At 43.7% G+C, this 26,072-nt stretch overlaps 1 protein-coding gene across 2 annotated transcripts in view; it reads left to right on the top strand.

The window, feature by feature from the left end:
- Positions 1-26,072, top strand: part of LOC129818826 (ADP-ribosylation factor-like protein 15) — a 62,043-nt gene that overhangs the window by 10,675 nt on the left and 25,296 nt on the right. Inside the window, exons 2-5 of one of the 2 annotated variants that reach the window (XM_055875085.1) lie at positions 515-767; positions 16,396-16,540; positions 16,830-16,889; positions 22,821-23,029. In XM_055875085.1, the coding sequence (XP_055731060.1) occupies positions 714-767; positions 16,396-16,540; positions 16,830-16,889; positions 22,821-23,029 (468 nt within the window). In that variant the 5' untranslated portion in view covers positions 515-713. The remainder of the gene's footprint in view (positions 1-514; positions 768-16,395; positions 16,541-16,829; positions 16,890-22,820; positions 23,030-26,072) is intronic. The other variant, XM_055875086.1, reaches the window with a different exon arrangement.

Genomic DNA, 26,072 nt, shown 5'->3' with positions numbered 1-26,072 from the left:
AAGACAGGAGTGAAAGACTAGCCTATTGGTTCACGTTCGTATGGAACGGTTTTAAGGGTATAGTAGTGTGACGCAGACTGTGAGAGAACAGACGGTAAACAGAGGTACCTTTCCAGATCTGCTTCTAATAAACTCCTCTGCAGGGCCTTACAGACTTCACCAGCTTACTGTAGCTCAGTGGAATCAGGGTTTGGAAGGACGGTGGACCGTGGATGATTTTCGCACGTTGACTGTATTGTAAGGGATCTTTTTTAAACTGGACATGTTGACTGTATTATGAAGACCTGTTCGCCTTCAAACTGGACATCGAGTTGACGGGACCAGTTGTCTGTGATCCGCTAGTCCAACCCTTTGTAGATCGGACATAGCCTAGCAGCCATAGGCCTCGTGTCGCCTGCTGAATCACCAGTGTCATAGCTGTCGTTTGATCGCAATTAGTGTGAACAGATTTCCTGTCTCTCTCTCTCTCTCTCTCTCTCTCTCTCTCTCTCTCTCTCTCTCTCTCTCTCTCTAGCCTCTACTTCCCAGATGAAGTTGCCGAGAGCGGGCGATGGGCTTCGTTGGATCATAACTCCGACTGGAGTCCTGTCGCTTTCCTCCTGCTGCTGCTCTGTCTCACTCTGTTCTGTCTCCCTCTCTGACCGTGTCCTCTGTCTGTTGCTGTCGGTGACTCGTTAGTTGTTGAGGAAAGCGCTTGCCTTTAGCCGTGGACAATGTCTGAGTGCATGCATCTCACCCTATGCATTTGCAGGATTGGCGCCTATACGGTAAGGACAATGGCATGTGTCTTTAGCATAATAGTTTTGAGTGCATCTTCCTCCGTCTCTTCTGTCCTGTCTGTCTGTTACGTTGGTGATAAGTCTCATGTCAGTTGATACGATTGTGTGATCTTCAAGACCCCTCATAAAATGTATATGAACTATTTCCTCCTGCTCCACCCTTGGGATGGGCTTTGATTGTATACTTGGCTTATTTTGTGCTTGTACTGTAGGTAGAGAGAGAGCAGCTAGTGCAGTGGGCTGTGTGCAGAGACCCACCTCTGCTCCAAGGCCTCCTCTCACCCTCTAGGCAGGATTCCAGAAGAGAACTCTGATCAGGCATGTCCAGTCATGCTCACCTTCAGGAATGCTGTGCTCTGTCTGGCACAGAGTCATCAGCTGGAACCCACCTGATCTCTGACATTCCAGCTGTGCTGGGAAAGAATCTTTTGATCTCAGAAGTCGGGTGGCAATGCTTCCCCCGCTGCCGGACTGAAGCACATCGGATTTGTCTTAAAGGAGCTCGACTAATATGAGCGTGGTCGTTTGCTGGGCTTGTCTGTTTATGTTCAGTATGAGGTCGCAGTACAAAATGGAATCCAGCCCGTGCCAGAGTGTGGAAATGTCTTAGATGTTATGTTTGGACTGGAGTCAGTTGTTATCACGTGTGTTTTATCAGATGTTCCTTGGCCAGTTGATCTTTCGAAAGATGATGACCTATCAGCAAGCCATCCGATGGGGAAAAAAATGTTATTACGCTGTTATTATAGTACACTGGCTGAGTCGTTTAACACTTTTCAGCAGTTCTGTTTGAGTGGTTTTGAGCGATTTCTGGGGCTCTGGTTAGGCCTAGGCCGCGTGATAATGGGTAGGTTTGGTTGAGTGGCCAGAGCTCGTGGCTGTGGGTGTTAATGTCTGTCATTAGAGCTCACTGGTCTTTAGTGGAAGTGGTAATTGTGTTTAAAATCGCTTTTATCCGCCTGATCTCTCCCTGAAGGGGGAAACGGGGTAACCGGAACCTTGTTCTAGGAGTCACAGATATCATCATTATTCAACAGCCTCGGGAAACTGTGCTCAATGAACTGGAAAAAACAGACATATTAGGCTACTCAAAGACGTGTCACATACAGTAGGCAACAGGGCCTATTATTATTATTTGACCCTGCTGGTCATCTATGAACATTTAAACATCTTGGCCATGTTCTGTTATGATCTCCACCCGGCACAGACAGAAGGGGACTGGCCACCCCTCAGCCTGGTTCCTGTCTAGGTTTCCTCCTAGGTTCCGGCCTTTCTAGGGAGTTTTTCCTAGCCACCGTGCTTCTACACCTGCATTTCTTGCTGTTAGGGGTTTTAGGCTGGGTTTCTGTACAGCACTTTGTGACATCAGCTGATGTAAGAAGGGCTATATAAATACATTTGATGTGATTGATGTCAGAACATCTCAAGTTTCCTACAACGGGGAATTTGTAAAGGCCTAATAGCTGTCAATTCAAGCTTGAATGATGAGACTTAGGCCTATTGTGATTATGAAATATTTATGTGGTCTCAAATCCCAACCCCTGTTATGTGTTGTTATACAGTTGATGGGTCATACAGTGGAGTGGAGATGGGTGATGTCTGGACTCTGGAGGGGAGGGGGATGCTGAATATAGGCTACTGGGCTCCACCCAGCTCTCTGCACTTCCTCACTTTGATAAAGCAGGATGTGGCAGGCCCGCCTGCCGGTCGTTCCACCCCACCAAGGGGAATATCCCACGGTTCAGTTATTCAGCTCAGATTGACCCTGCCGTTATGCGGCCAAGGCAACCCACCCCTATGGCCTTCTGGGAAATGAGGGCCTTAACAAGCCCAAACAGGAAGCTGTTGTAGAAAAACATCCACTGAATGGGCTGTTTGAGTTAGGGGAAACAAAGATTGACGTCTGCTTTGTGCTTCTCACGGGCTTGGAACATTAACCCATAGGCCACGGTGGAGGCTGCCTTGTTTGCCAGATGTGAGACGGGGTGGCTGTGGGAAGAGACTTGGGTGGAGGAGGTGGCCTGACCAGTCAGTTACCCAACATACTGACTGGCCATTCTACACTTAGTCAAAGGTTCATCCAACCCCTCTCGTGAACAGATTTTGATTTACTCAGCTGATGATTTACAGATTTAGCTCATGATTTACCCTCTCAACAGCTTTTTCTGTTTTGGTCAGAATGTGAGTTACGATCATGCACTGTGTGTACAAAACAGTAAGGACACCTGCTCTTTCCATGACGGACTGACCAGGTGAACGCTATGATCTCTTATTGATGCCACTTGTTAAATCCACTCCAATCAGTGTAGATTAAGGGGAGGAGGCAGGTTAAGAAGGATTTTTAAGCTTTGAGACATGGATTGTGTATGTGTACCAGTCAGAGGGTGAATGGACAAGACAACATATTGAAGTGCCTTTGAACGGGGTATGGCAGTAGGTGCCAGACGCACCGGTTTGTGTTAAGAACTGCAACACTCCTGGGTTTTTCACGCTCAACAGTCTCCCGTTTTTGTATCAAGAATGGTCCACCACCCAAAGGACATCCAGCCAACTTGGCCCAACTGTGGAAAGCCTTGGAGTGCAACTCAATTAGGAAGGTGTCCTTAATGTTTTGTACACTCGGTGTAGATTAGCCAGAGGCCTGAGCCTTAGCAAGACTGTCTGAATGCAGGGCCAGCCAGGGAGGAAAAATGCGCCGCTTTCCAAATGGCACCCTATTTGCTCTAGTCAAAAACAGTGCAATATATAGGGAATAGGTTGCCATTTGGGATTCACACTAGCTTTCTCTGCCAGACCGAACGGACGGCATGCGAATGATACGGGGTTATAGACAGCAGGGGACCACCTCACAGTTTAGCTCTTAGCAGGAGCTTTGCGGAGTCCGACTCTCTAGTCGTAACATCCTGAAATATGAATACAGAAACAAATCCCTCTGTTGCATGATGTGGCACGCTACTTCACCACTGAGTGGAGAGCGAGTACGTACTGGGGAGGGCTAATGTCCTCATGTACACTTCTCCATGTCTATTGGATGATATGGCATCTACACTGTACAGGCTTCCTGATTTCCTCGGGGTAGGGTATCTCAAAGACATATATAATCTCTTTCAGACAAAAAATGGATCGACTTCTTTCTCGTAAAGATGCGTCTATAGATCAGTATTCATGATATGTCCATTCACAGAAGACAGGGATTTAAAGACCAAATATAGGTTGAAGTGATTTAAGCATCTCTGCTATGGGTTTGTGTGCTGTTAATGTGTATTTCTGTAGCCTTTTGAACGTTTTCAAGTCCAATTCTGCACTTCCTCAGTTCATTTTGAGTCCCAGTCTTTATAACCTCCAATTCAAATTCTTTTTCCTGTTTCCTGTTGTTCCCCCCGGTCCCGTCCAGTTGTTAAACTGTCCGGATTCTCTGGCCTTGGCCTGGCATTGCCCACTGTTACCATGGTGACCAGAATAGGAAAACTCACTTCACGCAGCGGGCAACTTCCTGTTGTGATTCTATACCTGTGGTTTTGCATTAGGTCTAGCCTCGCGGTCCAGCCTGTTTGTGCTTTAGTGGCTAGCCAACGCCTCTTTGTTCGTTCATTGCAGTCTATGGTTCATTGTCATGCCAAACAACAATCATCATGATGTATCATGTATTTTCTACAGCAAATAGCCTATCGTGTGGAACCAGGCTAGTTTTGCATTAGCGATGTTCTTCCCCCATGTGCAATACAGGATGTTTGTTCAGTCTGAAGAATTTAGTGTGTTTGTAACCAGGTTTCCATCCAACCTTTTTATGCAAGTTAAGTACATGTCGGATATAAAAAAAAATGTCACGGCAGGCATGATGGAAACAGCAAATTTGTAGGTAAACTTTCCAAATGTCAATTCAAAAATAGCATATGCAAGACAAGGTCTGATCTTTTTGTGTCTGCAATATTATGCAATATATTATGCAATATTGCAGTTTATTAGGCTACAGATTAAATAAATTATGATGAAAGTGCAAGGGGGTGAGCTTGATGCTCCTTTCCAATAAACATTGAGGGTCTTATTCTGGTGGCGTGATGATCAATGCCTGGCTGCCGTTTGACAAGTCCAAAAAAGTCTTGCTATTTTGTCCATAATAATCATGTAGGCTATACCCGCGCTGTATCTGCGAGTTGTTGGGTAGAGTGCAGGTGCCAACACCAGAGTGGGCACTGTCGTGGAAAATTGCATGATTTATGTTATAATGCTTGTATTGCATTATAATGGTTGTTTTATCATGTTCCTAATTATAATGTTTAATTCGACAGAATAGAGTATTGTGTGTGTGTTCCACTGAGGATGGGCCTCTATGAGATAGCACTGACAGAGGAGATTTACGATGTCTTTGGGTGATAAAACCTAAAGAGCATTCCAGAGAACATGAGCTAATGGTTCTGTTCTATGCCGTACCAGGGAGAGACGATTCCCTTTTGGAGTAAGGGGGCCAGACACTGGTCTTTACAATGAGAACTGTTGACACAGCAGTAACTGTCTGCTATGTTTTATAGATATCTTTCATACAAATCTTAACCTTTGTAAACTGTTCCTAAGATCTGTGGTTCGTCAGTGTAAGTTGAGAGGGGTGTATCTTGGCTATAAAAGATCTTTGTACTTTTCTGTTGGTACTTCTCAACGGTTCATTAGAAATAGTGAATTGTTGAAAGTCAAATGCTATTGCAAAGCTTATTATTATTAAAGATGTAGTTTAAGTATAACTCTGACTGGTGTGTAGTTTGTAACTCTCCTCATTTGGTAAAGCAGAAATATAATTCACCACAGCACATTCGCTATATAACGTGACAAAACCATCAGTAGAGTTGAAAATACGATAAACTCATTTAACCTGTAGTTTTTATTCGGTAAATGGGAATTTGAATGCAAAAGTAATTTTTATGTGCACTATGTCATCACGCACAGCCTTTTATTCGCAACAAGTACATTTTTTGAAATTTCACATGAAAATCTGTCGCCAGTTGGAGGGAAACCTATTGATGACGAGGCAAACCTGAAACGGCCAGATCTTTGAACTTTCACACTGTCTCTCTGATTTAGGATCCTAAGCATTTCTGTGTAAAAAGCCCCATGAGCACTAAGATGTGAAGTTCATAGGAGCATGTCAAATTCTGTATTGAATGAAAGGTAAGAGTCTATTTTTGAGAAATGAAGGCATACAGTGCTTTCAGAAAGTATTCACACCTCTTGACTTTTTTTTACAAAATGGAATAAATGTATTTGTTTGTCTTTTTTTTATCAAAGATCTACACAAAATACTCTGTCAAACATTTCAACTTAATTAGATAAGTATTCCCCCCCCCCCCCCCCCCCGAGTTAATACGTTAGAATCACCTTTTGGAAGTGATTACAGCTGAGTCTTTCTGGGTAGGTCTCTAAGAGCTTTCCACACCTGAAACATTTTCCCATTTATTATTTTCAAAGTTCTGTCAAATTGGTTGTCCATCATTCCTTGACAACCATTTTCAGGTCTTGCCATAGGTATTTAAGCAGATTAAGTCAAAACTGTAACTCGGCCACTCAGGAACATTCACGGTCTTCTTGGTAAGCGACTCCAGTGTAGAATTGGCCTTGTGTTTTAGGTTATTGTCCTGCTGAAAGGTGAGTGCATCTCCCAGTGGCTGGTGGAAAGCAGATTGAACCATGTTTTACTCTGGCATTTTGCCCGTGCTTCGCTCCATTACGTTTATTTTTTAGCCTGGAAAAACTCCCTAAACACTGTAACTGTTTTATAGTCAACATTGGCCTCATGGTGAATTCCCTGAGCGGTTTCCTTCCTCTCCAGCAACTGAGTTAGTCTGCTTTTTAAAATGTTTTATCCATACAGTACACCCAGTTAAACATCTGTCTCCTTGTTCTATCTGTGGCTATACAAGTACGGTTACAACACACATTGCTGTTGTCAAACAATGTCTATTGATGACAATGTTGAATCTTGATTCTTGGTTTTGTATAGTTCTGTAGCTAATGAGTGTATGACTGTGCATTCACAGGGGAAGGCTACCGAAGCCTGTCCTACCTGTTCTGTGCTGGGATTTTTAATATTTTTTTAATTTAACTAGGTTTGTATAGCTACAATTCAAGTAATTGTCCTTGAAACCGGTTAATTTTTTTATAGTTGGACTTAAAAGACTGTCAAAATACCAGCAAATCAGCTACAAGTGATTTAGTTTAGTAAATCTGTTCCAAAGTATTCCCACGCATAATAAAGAGATGTTATCATATACAAATGTAAGCAAGGCTTGAAATTATTGTGTCTTAGTCAAATAGTATAACTGTTTGGGCTTCTTGCAGGCCAATTTGCAGTCTACAAATTATTTGTAATTATGTTCCGGCCCCCAGACCATCTGCTCAATAAAAAGTCAGCCCTGTTTTGCTCAGTGCCTATAGAAAGTCTATACCCTTTTGAACTTTTTTTCACATTTTGCTGTCTTCAAATTAAATCTAGAAAGGGATTAAATTAGATTTTTTCCCCCCAACAGATCTACACAACCTACCCCACATTTTTTTTGAAGTGAAAGAAAGTTATTGAATGTATTTGGTTGGAAGCACCTTTGGCAGCCATTAAAGCTGTGAACCATGTTGAATAAAACTCTTATCAACTTTGCACAACTCACTTCTGTCATCATGAAGTGCTTTCCGAGGCTAGTCAAAGACCACATCACCTCCTCCCTCACAGACGCACTTAACCCGCTCCAATTCGTCTACCGCTCGACAAATCCACGGACAACGCAGTCGCCATCGCGCTGTACACTGCTCTTACCCACCTGGACAAGGTATGCATATGTGAGGATGCTGTTCATTGACTACAGCTTGGCCTTCAATACCATAGTGCCCTTTAAACTCACAACAAAGCTCACGGCCTTGGTTTAATTTCACAAACCCTGAATTCATTAGATTATTGTTGACTGTTTGAAATGCAGTGTATTTTACCTTTAACCTCTACGGGATCGGTGTCGCCCCCCGCGAGACGGTGGAGCTAACGTAGGCTAATGTGATTAGCATGAGGTTGTAAGTAACAAGAACATTTCCCAGGACATAGACATATCTGATATTGTCAGAAAGCTTAAATTCTTGTTAATCTAACTGCATTGTCCAATTTACAGTAGCTATTACAGTGAAATAATACCATGCTATTGTTTGAGGAGAGTGCACAATTATGAACTTAAATGTATTAATAAACCAATTAGGCACATGTGGGCAGTCTTGGGCTGGAATAATACACTGCTCAAAAAAATAAAGGGAACACTTAAACAACACAATGTAACTCCAAGTCAATCACACTTCTGTGATATCAAACTGTCCACTTAGGAAGCAACACTGATTGACAATACATTTCACATGCTGTTGTGCAAATGGAATAGACAAAAGGTGGAAATTATAGGAAATTAGCAAGACACCCCCCAAAAAGGAGTGATTCTGCAGGTAGTGACCACAGACCACTTCTCAGTTCCTATGCTTCCTGGCTGATGTTTTGGTCACTTTTGAATGCTGGCGGTGCTCTCACTCTAGTGGTAGCATGAGACGGAGTCTACAACCCACACAAGTGGCTCAGGTAGTGCAGTTCATCCAGGATGGCACATCAATGCGAGCTGTGGCAAAAAGGTTTGCTGTGTCTGTCAGCGTAGTGTCCAGAGCATGGAGGCGCTACCAGGAGACAGGCCAGTACATCAGGAGATGTGGAGGAGGCAATAGGAGGGCAACAACCCAGCAGCAGGACCGCTACCTCCGCCTTTGTGCAAGGAGGTGCACTGCCACACAAATAAGTTGTGTGGGTCAGAGTGCAGTATTTCTTTAGATTAATAGAAAAACTTTGTTGTTGCCTATCAACTTGACTCAGAGGGAGAACTTATTCATCACTCGACAAATTCCCATGATTTGTGAATCTGTTTCGAACCGAACAGCTAGCGCTAAGATTTCTAATGCTTCCCCTGTCTGGACGACCTGGAATGATAAAGAGTAGATTTGTAATGCTCACTAGCTCCGTCCTCCTTCTCAGAATCACGTTCGTTGCGCTAAATAGCTCAACTGGCTAGTTTTCCTGTCTGTAAAGAGAGTGGTGAGCTGTATGCCTCTGATTGGATGGAGCAAATTTAGGAATAGAAAGGTAACAGCTGTTTGTCGGAGTTTAGAGTGACAACGTGGCTAGATAACGTCAGCTAACAGCTCTTTGTGTCATCATTGAGCAGCCCAAACAGAACTGTTGCTATGTATACTCAGACGCAGAGGGCAAAATTATGACGAGGGTGAAGTGACTACAATTACTCAACACAAGCACACGACTACTGACTGCAATTACTGACCACAATCAAACGACTACTGACCACAACAACGCAACTACTGACCGCACACCTACTTACCATAACAACACAACCACAGACCACCGCTACTGACCACAATTAATGACCACAATCACACAACTACTGACAACGAGCACACAACTACTGACCACAAGCACACAACTACTGACCACACAACTCTTCACCTCAACTATTGACCACAACCACCGACCACAACCCCACAACTACTGACGACAAACACAACTACTGTCCAAAACGACTGACCTCAAATACTGACCATAACCACACAACTGCTGACCACACAACTACTGACCACACATTAAATCACTATAACTACTGACCACACGCCTAGTTAACCACACGCCTAGTGACCACACAACTACTGACCTAACCTTCTGACCACAACCAAACAACTACAAATTACAACTACTAACCACAACCACACAACTACTGACCACTACTACTGATAACCTAAAGACCACTACTGACTAGGGATGGGCATTTGAAATGATTTCACTATTCTAGTAATATAATTATTAGTACAACTTAACTTCTTCCACTACCACAAAAAGTATTTTAAAGAGCTTTAGCAAGCCCCACAACTTTACTTGTAAAGTTACCATCTAGTTCAAAGTAGATATTTAAGAGTTTTTGGAAAACTGAGGGAGCTTTTACCGTCATTCTGTTACCAAACTTTACATCTGCACTGTTCTTTGAATAAATTAGTTTTTATTTTATTTTTTACTTTCAGTGTAAATTCTTAAAAGTAGTCCTTGTTCATAGAATTGTATGCATTGTTTAACTTGCAATCAATGGATTTTGTTTGGCGTACTTTTATAGCGCAAAATGAGTCAGCCTCATTCTGTTACCGTGGAATTGCCCTCCTTGATCATCTTCTTTACCTATTATCTTCACTATCAACACAAAGCAAACACAAATCTTTACATGCTAAGATGAGGCATTACAGTTCTTGTGTATATCTGACAAAGGTATTTCCCACATTCAGGGAGTTTGAGGATGAGTGTGGAGTAGGACCCACAGCCGCTTGTATGCAGTCAGGTTGATCATGACTAACAAGGTGTCAATATTTTAATAACAGAAGGATAAAGTCCATTCTTCACATTGTTTGTGTTGCCATGGCACTGATTTCTTAAGTTTACAGCAATTGGGGGCATGGGATAGGATGAGTAGCTTTTAACCCCCGTTTTGAAAAGCCTGCCTTCGAGGGTGGGAACAAGCAAGTATGGCTCCCGTCAGGCTGTATCTCTTTACAAAGCCAGGGATAACGACTCAACCTAGATATCCTGCAATGTCCTGGCAGATAGGAACATCGTTGAGAAATGTCCAATTGCTCTATTGAACAAGGACAACCATATCTACTCACGTGATCGGCGAAACACAAAGGCCACAAAAATTTATACAAAATGTGACTCCATTCATTTTTAGATCAGACAGCAAGCTCAATCAACCAACGACATCATTGGTTGAACTCTCCCGGCACGAAAATTCTAAAATACAGCTATTGTGCATATTAATGTCTGATACGCCCTCTCATCATTCATAATTATGTAGGGAGACTGGAAAAACACCCCAAATCTAGCGGTGAAGTTTCCCTTTAAAAACGCAATGTCATTGTTTGAAAAGATTTGATTAACTATTTGGATGTTGATTGTAAAGGGTCGGAGAGTGAGCTCGGCTCAGTCCCTACCTACAGTTGATTGTGCTTCAGTCTATGGAACATACAGGATATCTAAAAAATTCCAAAAGATTTTAAGAAGTAGGCCTATTTTGATGTTGATTGTTACGTTTTGAACAGGGCTCAGCCCCTACCTACACTTTACAAAGTTTGTCATGGACCAGGCTTTTCCCACAGCCATTATGCCTTTGACACTCAGGGGGTGGCGTGCCATGAGTCTGGCAAGTAAGTCTATCCTGGACCCCGTGTGTCCTCAAGGCAGCATTTGTCTGTCAGCGAGGAGGTAAAAATGCTTCCTTAACAAACCCTGGTGTCATCCGCTCCGATGACATGGAAGCAATCTCACACGCCTCAGTTTCCTTCTTTCTGGGATATTTTCAGAGTCGGCTAAGAATAGGCCAGAGAAATCTCTCCGGTCACAGCAAGCAGCAGACACAACGTCTATTATTACACGTTTAATGCAGTCTTTGTTGTTGTGTAGTACAGTGGATTCAATGCATGTGGTTCATTACCTAGGTAACCAAGTTGGCTGGATGTCCTTTTCGGTGGTGGACCATTCTTGACACACACAGGAACGCGTTGAGTGTGAAAAACCCAGCAGCGTTGCAGTTCTTGACACACTCAAACCGGTACGCTTGGCACCTACTACCATACACCATTCAAAGGCACTTACATATTTTGTCTTGCCCATTCACCTTCTGAATTGCACACATACACAATCAATGACTCGATTGTCTAAAGGGTTAAAAAAATATATTTAACTGTCTCCTCCCCTTCATCTACACTGATTTTGAAGTAGACATCAATAAGGGATCATATCTTTCACCTGGATTCACCTGGTCAGTCTGTCATGGAAAGACCATGTTCCTAATGTGTTGTACACTCAGTTTATGTTAGTGTGGGTGTGTCTTGTTGCTCCTGACCATTTCTTATAGCAAGCCTGCAGTAGGGGTCTGCAAGGACTCCCTCAGGTAGGACTCATTGGCTATTGATCAGCTGGTTCAACCTGTTGTTCATGCCCCTAAAACCCCCACAACCCGCTCTCTCTATCTCCATGGGAGCCCAACTACAAATACGCTAGTCAAGTTGTCTGTTTGTTCTTAGACTTGCCTGTCTGGTATAGGACTGCTCAAGCTTTGTCATCTGATCTTGAAATTCTCAGTAATGGAATAACTTGCTGGCACATGCCACCTGGTGTTGGAGTTGAAATAATAAACTACACTGAACAAAAATATAAACACAACATGTAAAATGTTGGTCCCATGTTTCATGAGCTGAAATAAAAGAGCCCTGAAATGTTCTATACACACAAAAAGCTTATTTGTGCCGGGGACAATAAAAGGATGTGCAGTTTTGTCACAAAACTCAATGCCACAGATGTCTCAAGTTTTGAGGGAGCATGCAGTTGGCATGCTGACTGCAGGAATGTCCGCCAGAGCTGTTGCCAGATAATTGAATGTTAATTTCTCTACCATAAGCCACCTCCATTGTTTTTTGAGAATTTGGCAGTACGTCCAACCGGCCTCACATTCGCAGACCATGTAACCACGCCAGCCCAGGACCGGCTTATTCACCTGCGGGATGTTCTGAGACCAGCCAACCAGACAGCTCATGAAATTGTGGGTTTGCACAACTGAATAATTTCTTCAGAAACCGTCTCAGGGAAGCCCATCTGCGTGCTCGTCGTCCTCACCAGGGTCTTGACCTGACTGCAGTTTGGCATCGTAACCGACTTCAGTGGGCAAATGCTCACCTTCAATGGCCAATGGCACACTGGAGAAGTGTCCTCGTCACAGCTAAATCCCGGTTTCAACTGTACCGGGCAGATGGCAGACACTGTTATGTTACGATACATTTTTACTTGGATTAAATGTCAGGAATTGTGAAAATGAGTTTAAATGTATTTGGCTAAGGTGTATGTAAACTTCAGACATCAACTGTATATATATATTAGGGCCTAATGAAATTATTTAAATTGACAAATTTCCTTACAGTTCATATAACTCAGTAAAATCTTTAAAATTGTTGCATTTGTGCTGTCTTCGGAAAGTATTCAGACCCCTTGACTTTTTCCACATTTTGTTACGTTACAGCCTTATTCAAAAATGTATTAAATGGTTTGATTAGAAAATAACTATCTACACAATACCCCATAATGACGAAGCAAAAACAGGTTTTTAGATGTGTTTGCAAATGTATAAAAAACATTTACATACATTATACATTTACATAAGTATTCAGACCTTTACTCAGTACTTTCTTGTAGCACCGTTGGCAGCGATTACAGCATTGAGTCTTCTTGGGTATGACGCTACAAGCTTGGCACACCTGTATTTAGGGAGTTTCTTCAATTTTTCTCTGCAGATCCTCTCAAGCTCTGTCAGGTTGAATGGGGAGCGTTGCTGCAAAGCTATTTTCAGGTCTCTCCGGAGATTTTCGATCAGGTTCAAGTCTGGGCTCTGACTGGTCCACTCAAGGACATTCAGAGACTTGTCCCGAAGCCACTGTGTTGTCTTTGCTGTGTGCTTAGGGTCGTTGTCCTGTTACGCTCTGGAGCAGGTTTTCATCAAGGATCTTTTCTGAACTTTCCTCTGTTCATCTTTGACTCGATCCTGACTAGTCTCCCAGTCCCTGCCGCTGAAAAACATCACCACAGCATGATTCTTCCACCACCATGCTTCACCGTAGGGAGAGTGCCAGGTTTTCTCCAGAACTGACTCTTGGCATTCAGGCCAAAGAGTTCAATCTTGATTTCATCAGACCAGAGAATCTGGTTTCTCATGGTCTGAGAGTCTTTCGGTGCCTTTTGGCAAACTCCAAGTGGGCTGTCATGTGACCTTTTACTGAGGAGTAGCTTCTGTCTGGCCACTTTACCACAAAGGCCTGATTGGTGGAGTGCTGCAGAGATGGTTGTCCTGGAAGGTTCTCCCATCTCCACAGAGTAACTCTAGGGCTCTGTCAGAATGACCATCGGGTTCTTGATCACCTCCCTGACCTAGGCTCTTCTCTCCTGATTGCTCAGTTTGACCGGACGCCTACCTCTAGGAAGAGTCTTGGTGGTTTCAAACATCTTCAATTTAAGAATGATGGAGGCCACTGTGTTCCTGGGGACCTTCAATGCTGCAGACATTTTTTGGTACCCCTCCCCAGATCTGTGCCTCGACACAATCCTGTCTCTGAGCTCTTCGGACAATTACTTCGACCTTATGGCTTGGTTTTTGCTCTGACATGTACTGTCAACTGTGGGACCTTATATAGACCGGTGTGTGCCTTTCCAAATCATGTCCAATCAATTTAATTTACCACAGGTGGACTCCAATCAAGTTGTAGAAACATCTCAAGGATGATCAATGGAAACAGGATGCACCTGAGCTCAATTTCGAGTCTCATAGCAAAGGGTCTGAATACTTATGTAAATAAGGTATTTCAGTTTTTTTATGTAATATATTTTAAATAAAAAAACTGCAGTTTTTGCTTTGTAATTATGGGGTATTGTGTGTAGATTTTTTAAAATCAATCCATTTTAGAATAAGCCTGTGACGTAACAAAATATGGAAAAAGTCAAAGGGTCTGAATACTTTCCGAAAGCGCTGTATATTTTTGTTCAGTGTAATTCACAAGCTGGACATTTTATTTGGCGTAGTTGAGGATCATCATTTTTTAGTTTTTCTGAAAATTGTATTATTGTCAATCATCTGATTAGGTATACTTCATGAGCCTGCCATCTCTTTTAGAATTTTCTTTTTTCTTTTAGAGATTCTGTTCCAGACTGGTCCTGCCATAACCATCTCATAATAGTGATGTGAGAAAATGAGCATTTGGCCTTTCATCAATTAGATTTGCTCACCTCCTTCGCCTCCGCTCTCCTCCACTCTGACCTCTCTCACCTCCTTAAAAAGGTCAAAGATAATCGAGGAGAGTTGATGTGAATGGAAACGGTCCTTCTCCACTCGCGCGTCATTAGCCAGGGGTGGATTGCAGGGGTGGATCCCAAAGTGCTCATAACAAATTAAGTTACTATTTTGTAGATAATAATAATTAACATTTTGTTTTTAAACGTGTGTATGTTTTTCTCCTCTGACAAAACAAAAGCTGATTAAGGGGCTGTGGCAGATTTCTAAACTCTTCTATGGTAGGATACACATTAGTATCCTCGATGAAAGGTGACTATCGAGGAGGGGACGACACTCTTCCATAAGCCTACTAACGAATTGACACACTCCTCAACCACTTATCGGGTTCCGGGTTATGGAGAAGAGAGGATGGAGGAGACGAGACAGAGAACGGTCTTTTACCCAAAAGACAATCTCCCATATATTCAATGTAGGTTGGCGCAGTTCCTATAATCGCCACCAGAGAGCAGTCTCTTCCCTTGTAATGGTAGCCAACAGTTAAGGCGCATTGATTACACTGTCCCTGTGCTGTTATCAATCATATACTGATGTAGACTTTCAAAATCTCAACCTGACCTACCTTTTAATCCTTTCCTGTATATGTTACGATACATTTTAAGTTGTTATTTCAGACTCTGGTAGGTCTGTAAGTGGTATGTACCAGTGATGAACATGCTTATCTGGTGCAGCATCTGTGCAACATGAAAGGTTTGCCTTGTCTTATCTCGTAGCACAAAAGGAGGTCAGTGGGGCTGCTGTTTTTACAGAGCAGAGCATGCTTCTGGTTTGGGTTTCTGTGATTGAGCTGCATAGTCTGCTGAGAGACCCTGCAGAGAGTCTACAGTGAATCTACAGAGTCTGACCCGTGTCATGTCCTTTATCAGCACCCAGAGAAAGGTGAGGGATCTGTTTATACTGAACAAACCGGAGACTGGAGGCCGATTTTTGCTTGTTGTGTAGGAAGAAACATGACATCACCTCTATTGGGCCCTTACTGTCCCTGTGTGTGCTCTGTGCGCGTGCGTGAGACCGTGGCCAGCGTCCCTGGTTTCCATTTCAATAGGAGGCCCCCTTTTTTCTTTGATCTTCCGTGTTGACGGAGTAGCAGTCCCTCAGTCCCTTGACCATGTTGCATACCACATCTTGAGGTTTACTTCACTCACAACATCCTGTGCCCCTATACAAGTATCAATGTGTCCATTCTTACTATGCACAGGGTGCCTGTCGTGTGCATTCTACAGGCTATATACGACTCAAAGGTTCTTTTTGAAGTGAACTCACTTTTTTATGTGAGTTCAAAGGAAATGTAGTGTGGCTGAGCACATCTGAATTGGAATGAAAGCGGAGAGAAAGAGAGAGAGGACACAATGTTTTTTCCTCTCCAAATCTTATAGTATCTTTGGCTGGAAACAGATGGCGTTAACAGATGTGATCCTGCCTGGCGTCTCCAGAGTGGCGTGCTCAGTGACAGAACAGACGTCAGTAGTGTCACAGAGTAGATCAGTGGGTGACGTGGGTGCAGCGTCCAAACGCCAAAAAACACGGACTCACTGTGCACTAGCTCTGCCCATCACACCTCTCAATGACTGATCTCTGACTCTGTGTCCCTTCTCTCTATCTGTCTTCTCCCCCGCTCTCGATCACCTCTTTTCTCTCTTTCTCTCTCCATCCCCCCCTCTCCCTCCTACCTCCAGTGTTTCAGGACACTGTGCTGTAAAGGACAGCCCCCTCCCAGACCAGAGTATGACCTGGTGTGTATTGGACTCACAGGTTCTGGGAAGACCAGCCTACTGTCAAGACTCTGCAGTGAAGCCACTGACAACATTGGGCCAACGACGGGTGAGGTTCGACTCCACCTGATGAAATCACAGTCCAAATGCTCCTTATACAGTTCTCCTTACTCTGCATCAAGTTTTTTTTTTGCAGTTACAGCAGTCAAGTATCCTATGCATTGAATCAATTTAGCGTCAGTAGTTAAGTGATGAGATTACGGGACATATTCCTATACCTGCAGAAAAGAGCACGATATGAGTATTTTCCAACACAAAATTCATGTACTTTCTCTTGCCTCTTTTTTAAAGCAATGTCTGCCATTTCTTCCTGCTTTACATTTAATTCTCCTTTCTAGGTTTCAGCATCAAAGCTGTTCCATTCCAGAATGCCATTCTGAACGTGAAAGAGCTCGGAGGTATTTTTTTCACCTATTTTCCATTATGATGTGAACACAATGTTCACGTTGTCAGGGTACTCAAGTTTCGTAGTTCAGTGGGCAAAACATTTTTATTTACACTTATTGAGTCTTCTTATTGGACAAGTGTCAATGGGACTTCCTCCGTTTCCCAAAAAGTTGACTCCCATTCCGTGCCAACTGAACATGACCCTAGCTGTGCACAGTCCAAGAATATCTGCAAAATATTAACATATAGGAAACCCTAAAGGTTCTAAAACGATGTTCAGGAACTTTTCCTTTGCTAGCTAAATGTTAGAATCCCCTAAGATAGTAAATGTTATTGAGACCTCGAATGACACACATCCTCTGTGATGATGAGTCATAGTTATCTCTCAACTGATGATCTCTGCATCAGAAAGCAACGTGTCAGACAGACAACACGCAAATGAAGTAGCTAACACATTCGCTCAAATGTCACTCGCCCGCTGGGCGTGCAACTGTGTGTGTCAGAGAGGCAGTAATGCGTAAGTCCTTTCTGTGGTGGGGGGGGGGGCGCTGTATGACATCATTGGTGTGGACAGGGACTCTCCCTTATTTCCAGACAGAGATCACCTAGCTGCTGTTCTCTGAATCTGTGTCCCAAATGGCACCCTATTCCTTATTTAGGGCACTACGTTTGAACAGGACCCATAGGGCTCTGGTGGATCATATAGGAAGAAGAGTGCCATTTGGGATGCACCCTGAAGTTGGGAACATTCAGCCTCTCATCCTACAGTTAGAAGCTGGAGACACACACCCCAAAATGTTGACAAGGTGCAGAGTAACAGTCCATCAACCTGGGGAAAAAACTGATCGCCGCACCCTCTAATCAGTTTAATGTATCAGGCCTACTCCCTTAGTCTTTAGGGACCAAACCGAGGTTTCGAAGAAAGCATTTGTGTGCTGAAATGTTAAGGACACACCATAACGAACGCTGGCCTTGCGCAATAGATCACCTGCTGGGTGTCGACGAATGGTGGTATTTCAACATGTAGAATTGTCGGTAAATTAACAGAAAAGAATGGCCGATGATGATGTTAGATAGAATGGGCACCCGGCCATTCGTCGGCGCTGTCTATTTTGTAATTTAGTCCATCACTAAAGAAATGAATGATTGGGTGTCTCGTGTAGTTCGGGAGACAGTAGTGTAATGTTTTTCTAGGTTATCTGTGGGGTGTTTTAGAGGTCAACAGGTCAAACGGGACTGGTAATGTTTCTGTTTGGGTTTCACTCTCTATCTCCGTGACTGTAATCTTGTCTGTCTGCTACGGGTTTTAGTGTTGTTGGTTCATCTGCCCCCTGGCTGGGATGTGTGTGTGTGTGTGTGTGTGTGTGTGTGTGTGTGTGTGTGTGCGCGCATTTATGAGCGATGAGATGGGAGTTCAAAGACAGTTTCCCATCAATGGGATGGTGACACCATACTGTGTGTGTGTGATTCCTCTGTCCGTCCGTCTGCCTGTCTGTCTGTAGCTAGGTTTCCATCCAATTGGCAACAGATTTTCATGGGAAGGTTCTAAAATCCGTATAGAAAATGTATGCACATTTTCCCACGAGGTATGTTTCCATCAAATTGACTTGTTGAGTATAAAAAAATTCTGTGCGTGATGATGTAATGTACATAAAAGCACTTTTGCACTTAGTTTCAGTGCTCTCTTGCACGCTCGTTTGCAATTTTGACCTGTTATAGCCGACGGGCACTTTCGCCAGGATTGGTAATTTACCTGTCTTATTAGAGCTCGCTTGCGCTTAGTTTATTCAAAGATGACGTTTGGGAGCAAGAAAACAGTGAGTGGACATCCACTTAAAAAAAAAAAAAAATCTATGTAGGCTATTATACATTATTTTAGCCAGCTCTTGTTATTTTGAATGTGTGTAAAAAGCCCTCCGTGTACAGTAGGCTATATGCCCATCATGAAATCGGAGATGCGATACTCCTGTGACATTCCTAAATGTAACAACACAGCTGGTGACTCCAAGTTTACTTCGGCATGATGCTATTAGGTCAATATTTACACGTAAATACATTTTCTTTATTGATGTCGTGTAATCTATTTCACTGACTTTTTTGTTGTTGTTGCCCACCTTGTCTAGCATATTGTCGTTGACCTTTTTTAAAATGCGTCATCTTTCCCCAAGATGCTTTGGAGAAGAAGGGACAAGAGGGGGAGGGGGACTTCCCACTGGAGGCACACCGGTTGACTCAATGTTTCCACGTCATGTCAATGAAATAAAAAACGAAGGTGGAATTAGACCTTGAATTGACGTCTGTGCCCAGTGGGTTGGACATTCGGCAATACGGTTGAGAACAAGGTGAGGAAATAGGATGTGAGGACTCGTGGAAAGATGAAATTGAGATCGAGCCGGTCTACCTGGTCGGTTGGCAGATCGCTCCAGGAAGATGCTCTGAATGCCCAGATGCTCCGGTGTAGAGTAGACCGGTGTGTAGCAGTCAGTCAGTGTGTAGCCCAGGCATCTGAAACCACTTATCTCACACATTTTCCTGAGAAACCAAGCATGATGTAATGCCATTTGTGGAAAGTGTGGTTTCTGTTACTGTCACACGTGATTGTAACACAATATGTTTTCTGGTGAACACTGGCTTGTGGTCATGTTTTTGTTACACTAAAGCTACATCGAAGTAGATTGTGAGATATAAACACAATAGCCAATAGCCTACATTGTTACAGGAATGAATGGAGACGTGTTGCTATAATAGTCTGTAAAACATCACTCAGCGCGATGACGTTTGAACATTGGTTTCGATAGTCATCCCTAGATTCATGTTGTCTCTTTTGGTTTTTGTAGCTCGAACCAGGAGGAGGCAGAATTGAACAGGCCACAATAGTGATGGATAGCCTAGCTCTTATGCTTGGCAGATTTTTCAGCATCTGTTCTTGAGCAATACATTAGTCCTTGATAATATGGCCTGGTTGAGACTTAACTTCCTTCCTCCCCTCTAACCCGCATCCCCCTCACACAATTATTGGAGGTGTTTTGAAACTTAATAGTCAATCTGTAAGCTGTTTCAGCTCATAATACGACTGTCACGCAATATTACTTAATTTTAGAGCAGGCATATTGGTCAAGTGTTTTGGGGGTGGAGTTGTTCATGGATTCTCACAGGGTCGTAGTAGGCTAATCGCCTGTAAACACTTGTAACGAGGGGCGGCGTTTCACCGTAAACTAGCCTGGGTCGTGTTCATCAGGGCCCTTTTGTACGAAATGTTTCAATGTGGTTTGCAATGGAAAACGAAAACAAGCCCAGGTAGTCCCTCCCTGTTTCAGAAATGTTTCCTCCATTTGATGCCCTAATGACTGCCACCGAGATGAGGAACCTTTTTAACTAGCGATGATGGTGGGCGTGGTCAAATTGCAGTCAGGTCCACTTTTACTATAGCCCCAGAGATGGAAGAGTTAAACCATGGCTTCCTCCTCTCCCTCTTTAGATTTCAGAAAAATAAGTGGTTGTTTTTCCAGCCACACTCAGGGAGAGTAATTTAACTGACACAACTGACCCTTTTCCTGTGGGTTTCTGGTTCTATTCCACCACTCTGTCACTCACGCTAACCAAAGCCATGCCCTGCCTCGTGAGCCTTGGTGGCCACATTTTTGTACCCCCAAATTGCAGTGCAGAAAAGGAACCATATGTTCATTGTAAAAGAAGAAGGTTCATTTGAACTGTGCTGTAGAGTGGCCAGCATAGGAAACTGCTTTAATGTGCTCTCTGAGTTGTTTCTGCTTTAAAGAGAATCTTGGGATGCGTCCCAACTGGCACACTATTCCATTTAGAGTGCACTACTTTTGACCAGGCCCCTGTTGGGCGCTGGTCAAAAGTAGTGCACTGGAAAGGGAATAGGTTGTCATTGGGCCACAGGTTTTGTGTATTGAACACACTTCATTTAGACAGACATGTCGTTTTCCCACCGGCCCCCCAGCGCAGCGCAGAAGGCTAGAAGTTGGCATGCAGTCCTGAAGTCTGAAGAATATATAATGCAATATCCGCAAAGATTTTATGAAAGGAGGGTGGAAGCATTTGCAAAATGCACTCCAGACGTGCTCCGATTGAAACGATGTTGAAATTCAATGCATTTTTACTGTTTTCTTGCTGGAGGTCTCCATTACTCATAGGTATCCATTTTATTTGCCGGATTATCAACGTACAATTGAATTAGGTGGAATGATCCTCTGGAAGTTGAGGTTGAAAAGCCAGCTTCGTTGCAGAAAAACGTGACGGGCACTAAAATAAAATATTTTAATCGTTTTTGACAGTGTGTTAACTTTGATAAGAATGCTGCAGCCAGTGCCAAGAGTGTGTGTGTGCAGTGCTGTGCTTTCGGAAAGTGTTCAGACCCCTTGACTTTTTCCACATTTTGTTACGTTACAGCCTTATTCTACAATGGATTACTTTTATGTTTTTCCTCAACAATCTACACACAACACCCCATAATGACAAAGCAAAAACAGGTTTTTATTTACATAAGTATTCAGACCCTTTGCTATGTGACTCAAAATTAAGCTCAGGTGTATCCTGTTTCCATTGATCATCCTTGAGATGTTTCTACAACTTGATTGGAGTGAGTCCACCTGTGGTAAATTTAATTGATTGGACATGATTTGGAAAGGCACACACCTGTCTATATAATGTCCCACAGTTGACAGTGCATGTCAGAGCAAAAACCAAGCCATGAGGTGGAAGGAATTGTCTATAGAGCCCTGAGACTGGATTGTATCGAGGCAAAGATCTGGAAAGGGTACAAAAAATGTCTCCAGCATGGAAGGTTCCCAAGAACACAGTGGCCATCATTCTTAAATGGAAGAAGTTTGGAACCACCAAGAATCTTCCTAGAGCTGGACTCCCGGCCAAACTGAGCAATCGGGGAAGAATGGCCTTGGTCAGGGAGGTGACCGAGAACGCAATGATCACTCTGATAGTGCTCCAGAGTTTGTCTGTGGAGATGGGGAGAACCTTACAGAAGGAAAACCATCTCTGCAGCACTCCACCAATCAGGCCTTTATGTTAGAGTGGCTATACGGAAGCCACTCCTCAGTAAAATGCACATGCCTGATTGGACCAAGATTGAACTCTTTGGCCTGAATGCCAAGCATCACATCTGGAGGAAGCCTGGCACCATCCCTACAGTGAAGCATGGTGGTGGCAGCATCATGCTGTGGGGATGTTTTTCAGCGGCGGGGACTGGGAGACTAGTCAGGATTGAGGCAAGGATGAACGTAGCAAAGTACGGAGAGATCCTTGATGAAAACCTGCTCCAGAGCGCTCAGGACCTCAGACTGCAGTGAAGCTCCCCATCCAACCTGACAGAGCTTGAGAGGATCTACAGAGAAGAATATAGATGTGCCAAGCTTGTAGCGTCATACCCAAGAAGACTCGAGGCTGTAATAACTGCCAAAGGTGCTTCAACAAAGTACTGTGTTAAGGGTCTGAATACTTATGTAAATGTTATAATTTTTTATGTTGCAAAAATGTCTAAACCTGTTTTTGCTTTGTCATTATGAGGTATTGTGTGTAGATTGATGAGGGGGGGAAAAAAACGAATGAATACATTTATATTAAGGCTTCAACGTAACAAAATGTGGAAAAAGTTAAGGGGTCTGAATCTTTTCCGAATGCACTGTGAATACAGTATATATGTTTGCGTGTGGGTATAGTTTGTATAGGGGCCTGTATCGATTTTTGAAGGGGCTGATTAAATTAAGAGGTACTGTGTGTGTGTGTGCCTGACTGTCCATGTGTGCGTCTCCAGAAGTGGACTCCATTTACAAGTACTCTGTGTGTGTGTGTGTGTGTGTGTGTGTGTGTGTGTGTGTGTGTGTGTGTGTGCGCGCGTGTGCCTGCATTGCTGTGTGTCTATGTGTACATGTGTCTGACTGCCTGTCCGTCGCTGTCTCCAGGAGCGGACTCGATAAAGAAGTACTGGTCGCGGTACTACCAGGGTTCCCAGGGGGTGGTGTTTGTCCTGGACAGCGCCTCCACAGACGAGGATCTGGAGATGGCCAGAACTGAGCTTCACTCTGCCCTGCAGCACCCCCAGCTCTGTACCCTGCCCTTCCTCATACTGGCCAACCACCAGGACAAACCAGCCGCTCGCACCACACAGGAGGTAGGCAAAACGCACACACAGATGCACACTCACACAAACCTGCTACACGCTCCGAACAGGAGGAAACAACCAATGATTCATATATAATACATATGTAGTAGAATATATACACTGAGTGGACAAAACATTAGGAACACCTTAATATTGAGTTGCACCCCCATGTGCCCTCAGAACAGCCTCAATTCGTTGGGGAATGGACTCTACAAGGTGTCGAAAGCGTTCCACAGGGATGCTGACCCATGTTGACTCCAATGCTTCCCACAGCTGTGTCAAGTTGGCTGGATGTCCTTTGGGTGGTGGACCATTCTTGATACAGGTGGGAAACGGTTGAGCGTGAAAAACCCAGCAGCGTTGCAGTTCTTGACGCACTTAAACAGGTGTGCCTGGCACTTACTACCATACCCCGTTCAAAGGCACTTAAATATTTTGTCTTGCTCATTCTCGCCCTGAATGGCACACATACACAATCAATGACTCATTTGTCTCAAGGCTTAAAAATCCTTCTTTAACCTGTCTCCTCCCCTTCACCTACACTAATTGAAGTCGATTTAACAAGTGACATCAATAAGTGGGCATAGCTTTCACCTGGCATTCGCCTGGTCAGTCTATGTCATGGACACTCAGTGTATATCTATGGTAACGATAGACTAGCTACCTATCCAGGGGGGTGTACTTGTACATCAAGCTGCCTCAGGGTACAGGGATGTTCTGGCCCAGACAAGGCAACTTATGGTAACAATGCAAAACTGACATACAAACTAACACCAACCCTGGGCCTGGGGGCGCAGCTTCACACTCAAGTAGATCAATTATGGTAACATAACACTTAGACAGTGGGCTTTTTACGCACCTCTTTTGGCACATTTTGAATTCAAACAGACAATGAATACTAAAAACCATACCTAGCAGGCGTAATTTGGCACATTACGATCAGGTAAAGACGTCTTCCCCATACAACCAGTATACAACCTGCCAATGGAGTCATGAAAGACATTGTAATGATGTCACTCTAACCCACAGGTGTCAAACTCATTCCACGGGGGGCCGAGTGTCTGCGGGTTTTCGCTCCTCCCTCATACTTGATTGATGAATTAACATCACTAATTAGTTAGGAACTCCCCACACCTGGTTGTCTAGGGCTTTATTGAAAGGAAAAACCAAAAACCTGCAGACACTAGGCCCTCCGTGGAATGAGTTTGACACCCCTGCTCTAACCAGTTATAGATGCTGGTTATAGGCCAGTAGACACCATATAGAGTTCTAACTTACAGAACCTTGCAAAAGTATTGAGACCCCTTGGATATCTTCACATTATAAACTCAGCAAAAAGAGAAACGTCCCTTTTTCAGGACCCTGTCTTTCAAAGATAATTCGTAAAAATCCAAATAACTTCAAAGATCTTCATTGTAAAGGGTTTAAATACTGTTTTCCATGCTTGTTCAATGAACCATAAACAATTAATGAACATGTACCTGTGGAACGGTCGACGACACTAACAGCTTACAGACGGTAGGAAATTAAGGTCACAGTTATGAAAACTTAGGACACTAAAGAGGCCTTTCTACTGACTCTGAAAAACACCAAAAGAAAGATCCCTGCTCATCTGCGTGAATGTGCCTCAGGCATGCTGCAAGGAGGCATGAGGACTGCAGATGTGGCCAGGGCAATAAATTGCAATGCCCGTACTGTGAGACGCCTAAGACAGCGCTACAGGGAGACAGGACGGACAGCTGATCGTCCTCGCAGTGACAGACCACGTGTAACAACACCTGCACAGGATCGGTACATCCGAACATCACACCTGCGGGACAGGTACAGGATGGCAACAACAACTGCCCGAGTTACACCAGGAACGCACAATTCCTCCATCAGTGCTCAGACTGTCCGCAATAGGCTGAGAGAGGCTGGACTGAGGGCTTGTAGGCCTGTTGTAAGGCAGGTCCTCACCAGACATCACCGGCAATAACGTTGCCTATGGGCACAAACCCACCGTCGCTGGACCAGACAGGAATGGCAAAAAGTGCTCTTCACTGACGAGTCTCGGTTTTGTCTCACCAGGGGTGATGGTCGGATTTGCGTTTATCGTCGAAGGAATGAGCGTTACACCGAGGCCTGTACTCTGGAGCGGTTTCGATTTGAGGGGTGGAGGGTCCGTCATGGTCTGGAACGGTGTGTCACAGCATCATCGGACTGAGCTTGTTGTCATTGCAGGCAATCTCAATGCTGTGCATTACAGGAAAGACATCCTCCTCCCTCATGTGGTACCCTTCCTGCAGGCTCATCCTGACATGATCCTCCCGCATGACAATGTCACCAGCCATACAGTGCTCGTTCTGTGCGTGATTTCCTGCAAGACAGGAATGTCAGTGTTCTGCCATGGCCAGCGACGAGCCCGGATCTCAATCCCATTGAGCATGTCTGGGACCTGTTGAATCAGAGGGTGAGGGCTAGGGCCATTCTCCCCAGAAATGTCTGAGAACTTGCAGGTGCCTTTGTGGAAGAGTGGGGTAACATCTCACAGCAAGAACTGGCAAATTTGGTGCAGTCCACGAGGAGGAGATGCACTGCAGTACGTAATGCAGCTGGTGGCCACACCAGATACTGACTGTTACTTTTGATTTTGAACCCCCCTTTGTTCATGGACACATTATTCCATTTACGTTAGTCACATGTCTGTGGAACTTGTTCAGTTTGTCTGTTGTTGAATCTTGTTTTGTTACAAATATTTACACGTTAGGCTTACTGAAAATAAATGCAGTTAACAGTTAGAGGATGTTTTTTTTTTTGCTGATGGGTTTATTGTGTTACAAAGTGGGATTAATATTGCTTTGTCATTTTTTTTGTCAACAATCTATACAAAATACTTTAAAAAATATATAGTCATTGCATAAATATTAAGCACCCTTTGTTTAGGTAAGCCTAAATTAATTCAGGTGTAAAATTTGGCTAAATAAGTTACTATGAGGCCGTTGGGGATTTTAAAACCGTTACAGCGTTCAATGGCTGTGATGGGAGACAACTGAGGATGAATCAACAACATTGT

This window comes from Salvelinus fontinalis, chromosome 21 (genome assembly GCF_029448725.1).
Source record: "Salvelinus fontinalis isolate EN_2023a chromosome 21, ASM2944872v1, whole genome shotgun sequence".
Lineage (NCBI taxonomy): Eukaryota > Metazoa > Chordata > Actinopteri > Salmoniformes > Salmonidae > Salvelinus > Salvelinus fontinalis.
The sequence above is the reverse complement of the archived record's forward strand: the minus strand, read 5'-3'. Positions and strand labels throughout refer to the sequence as shown.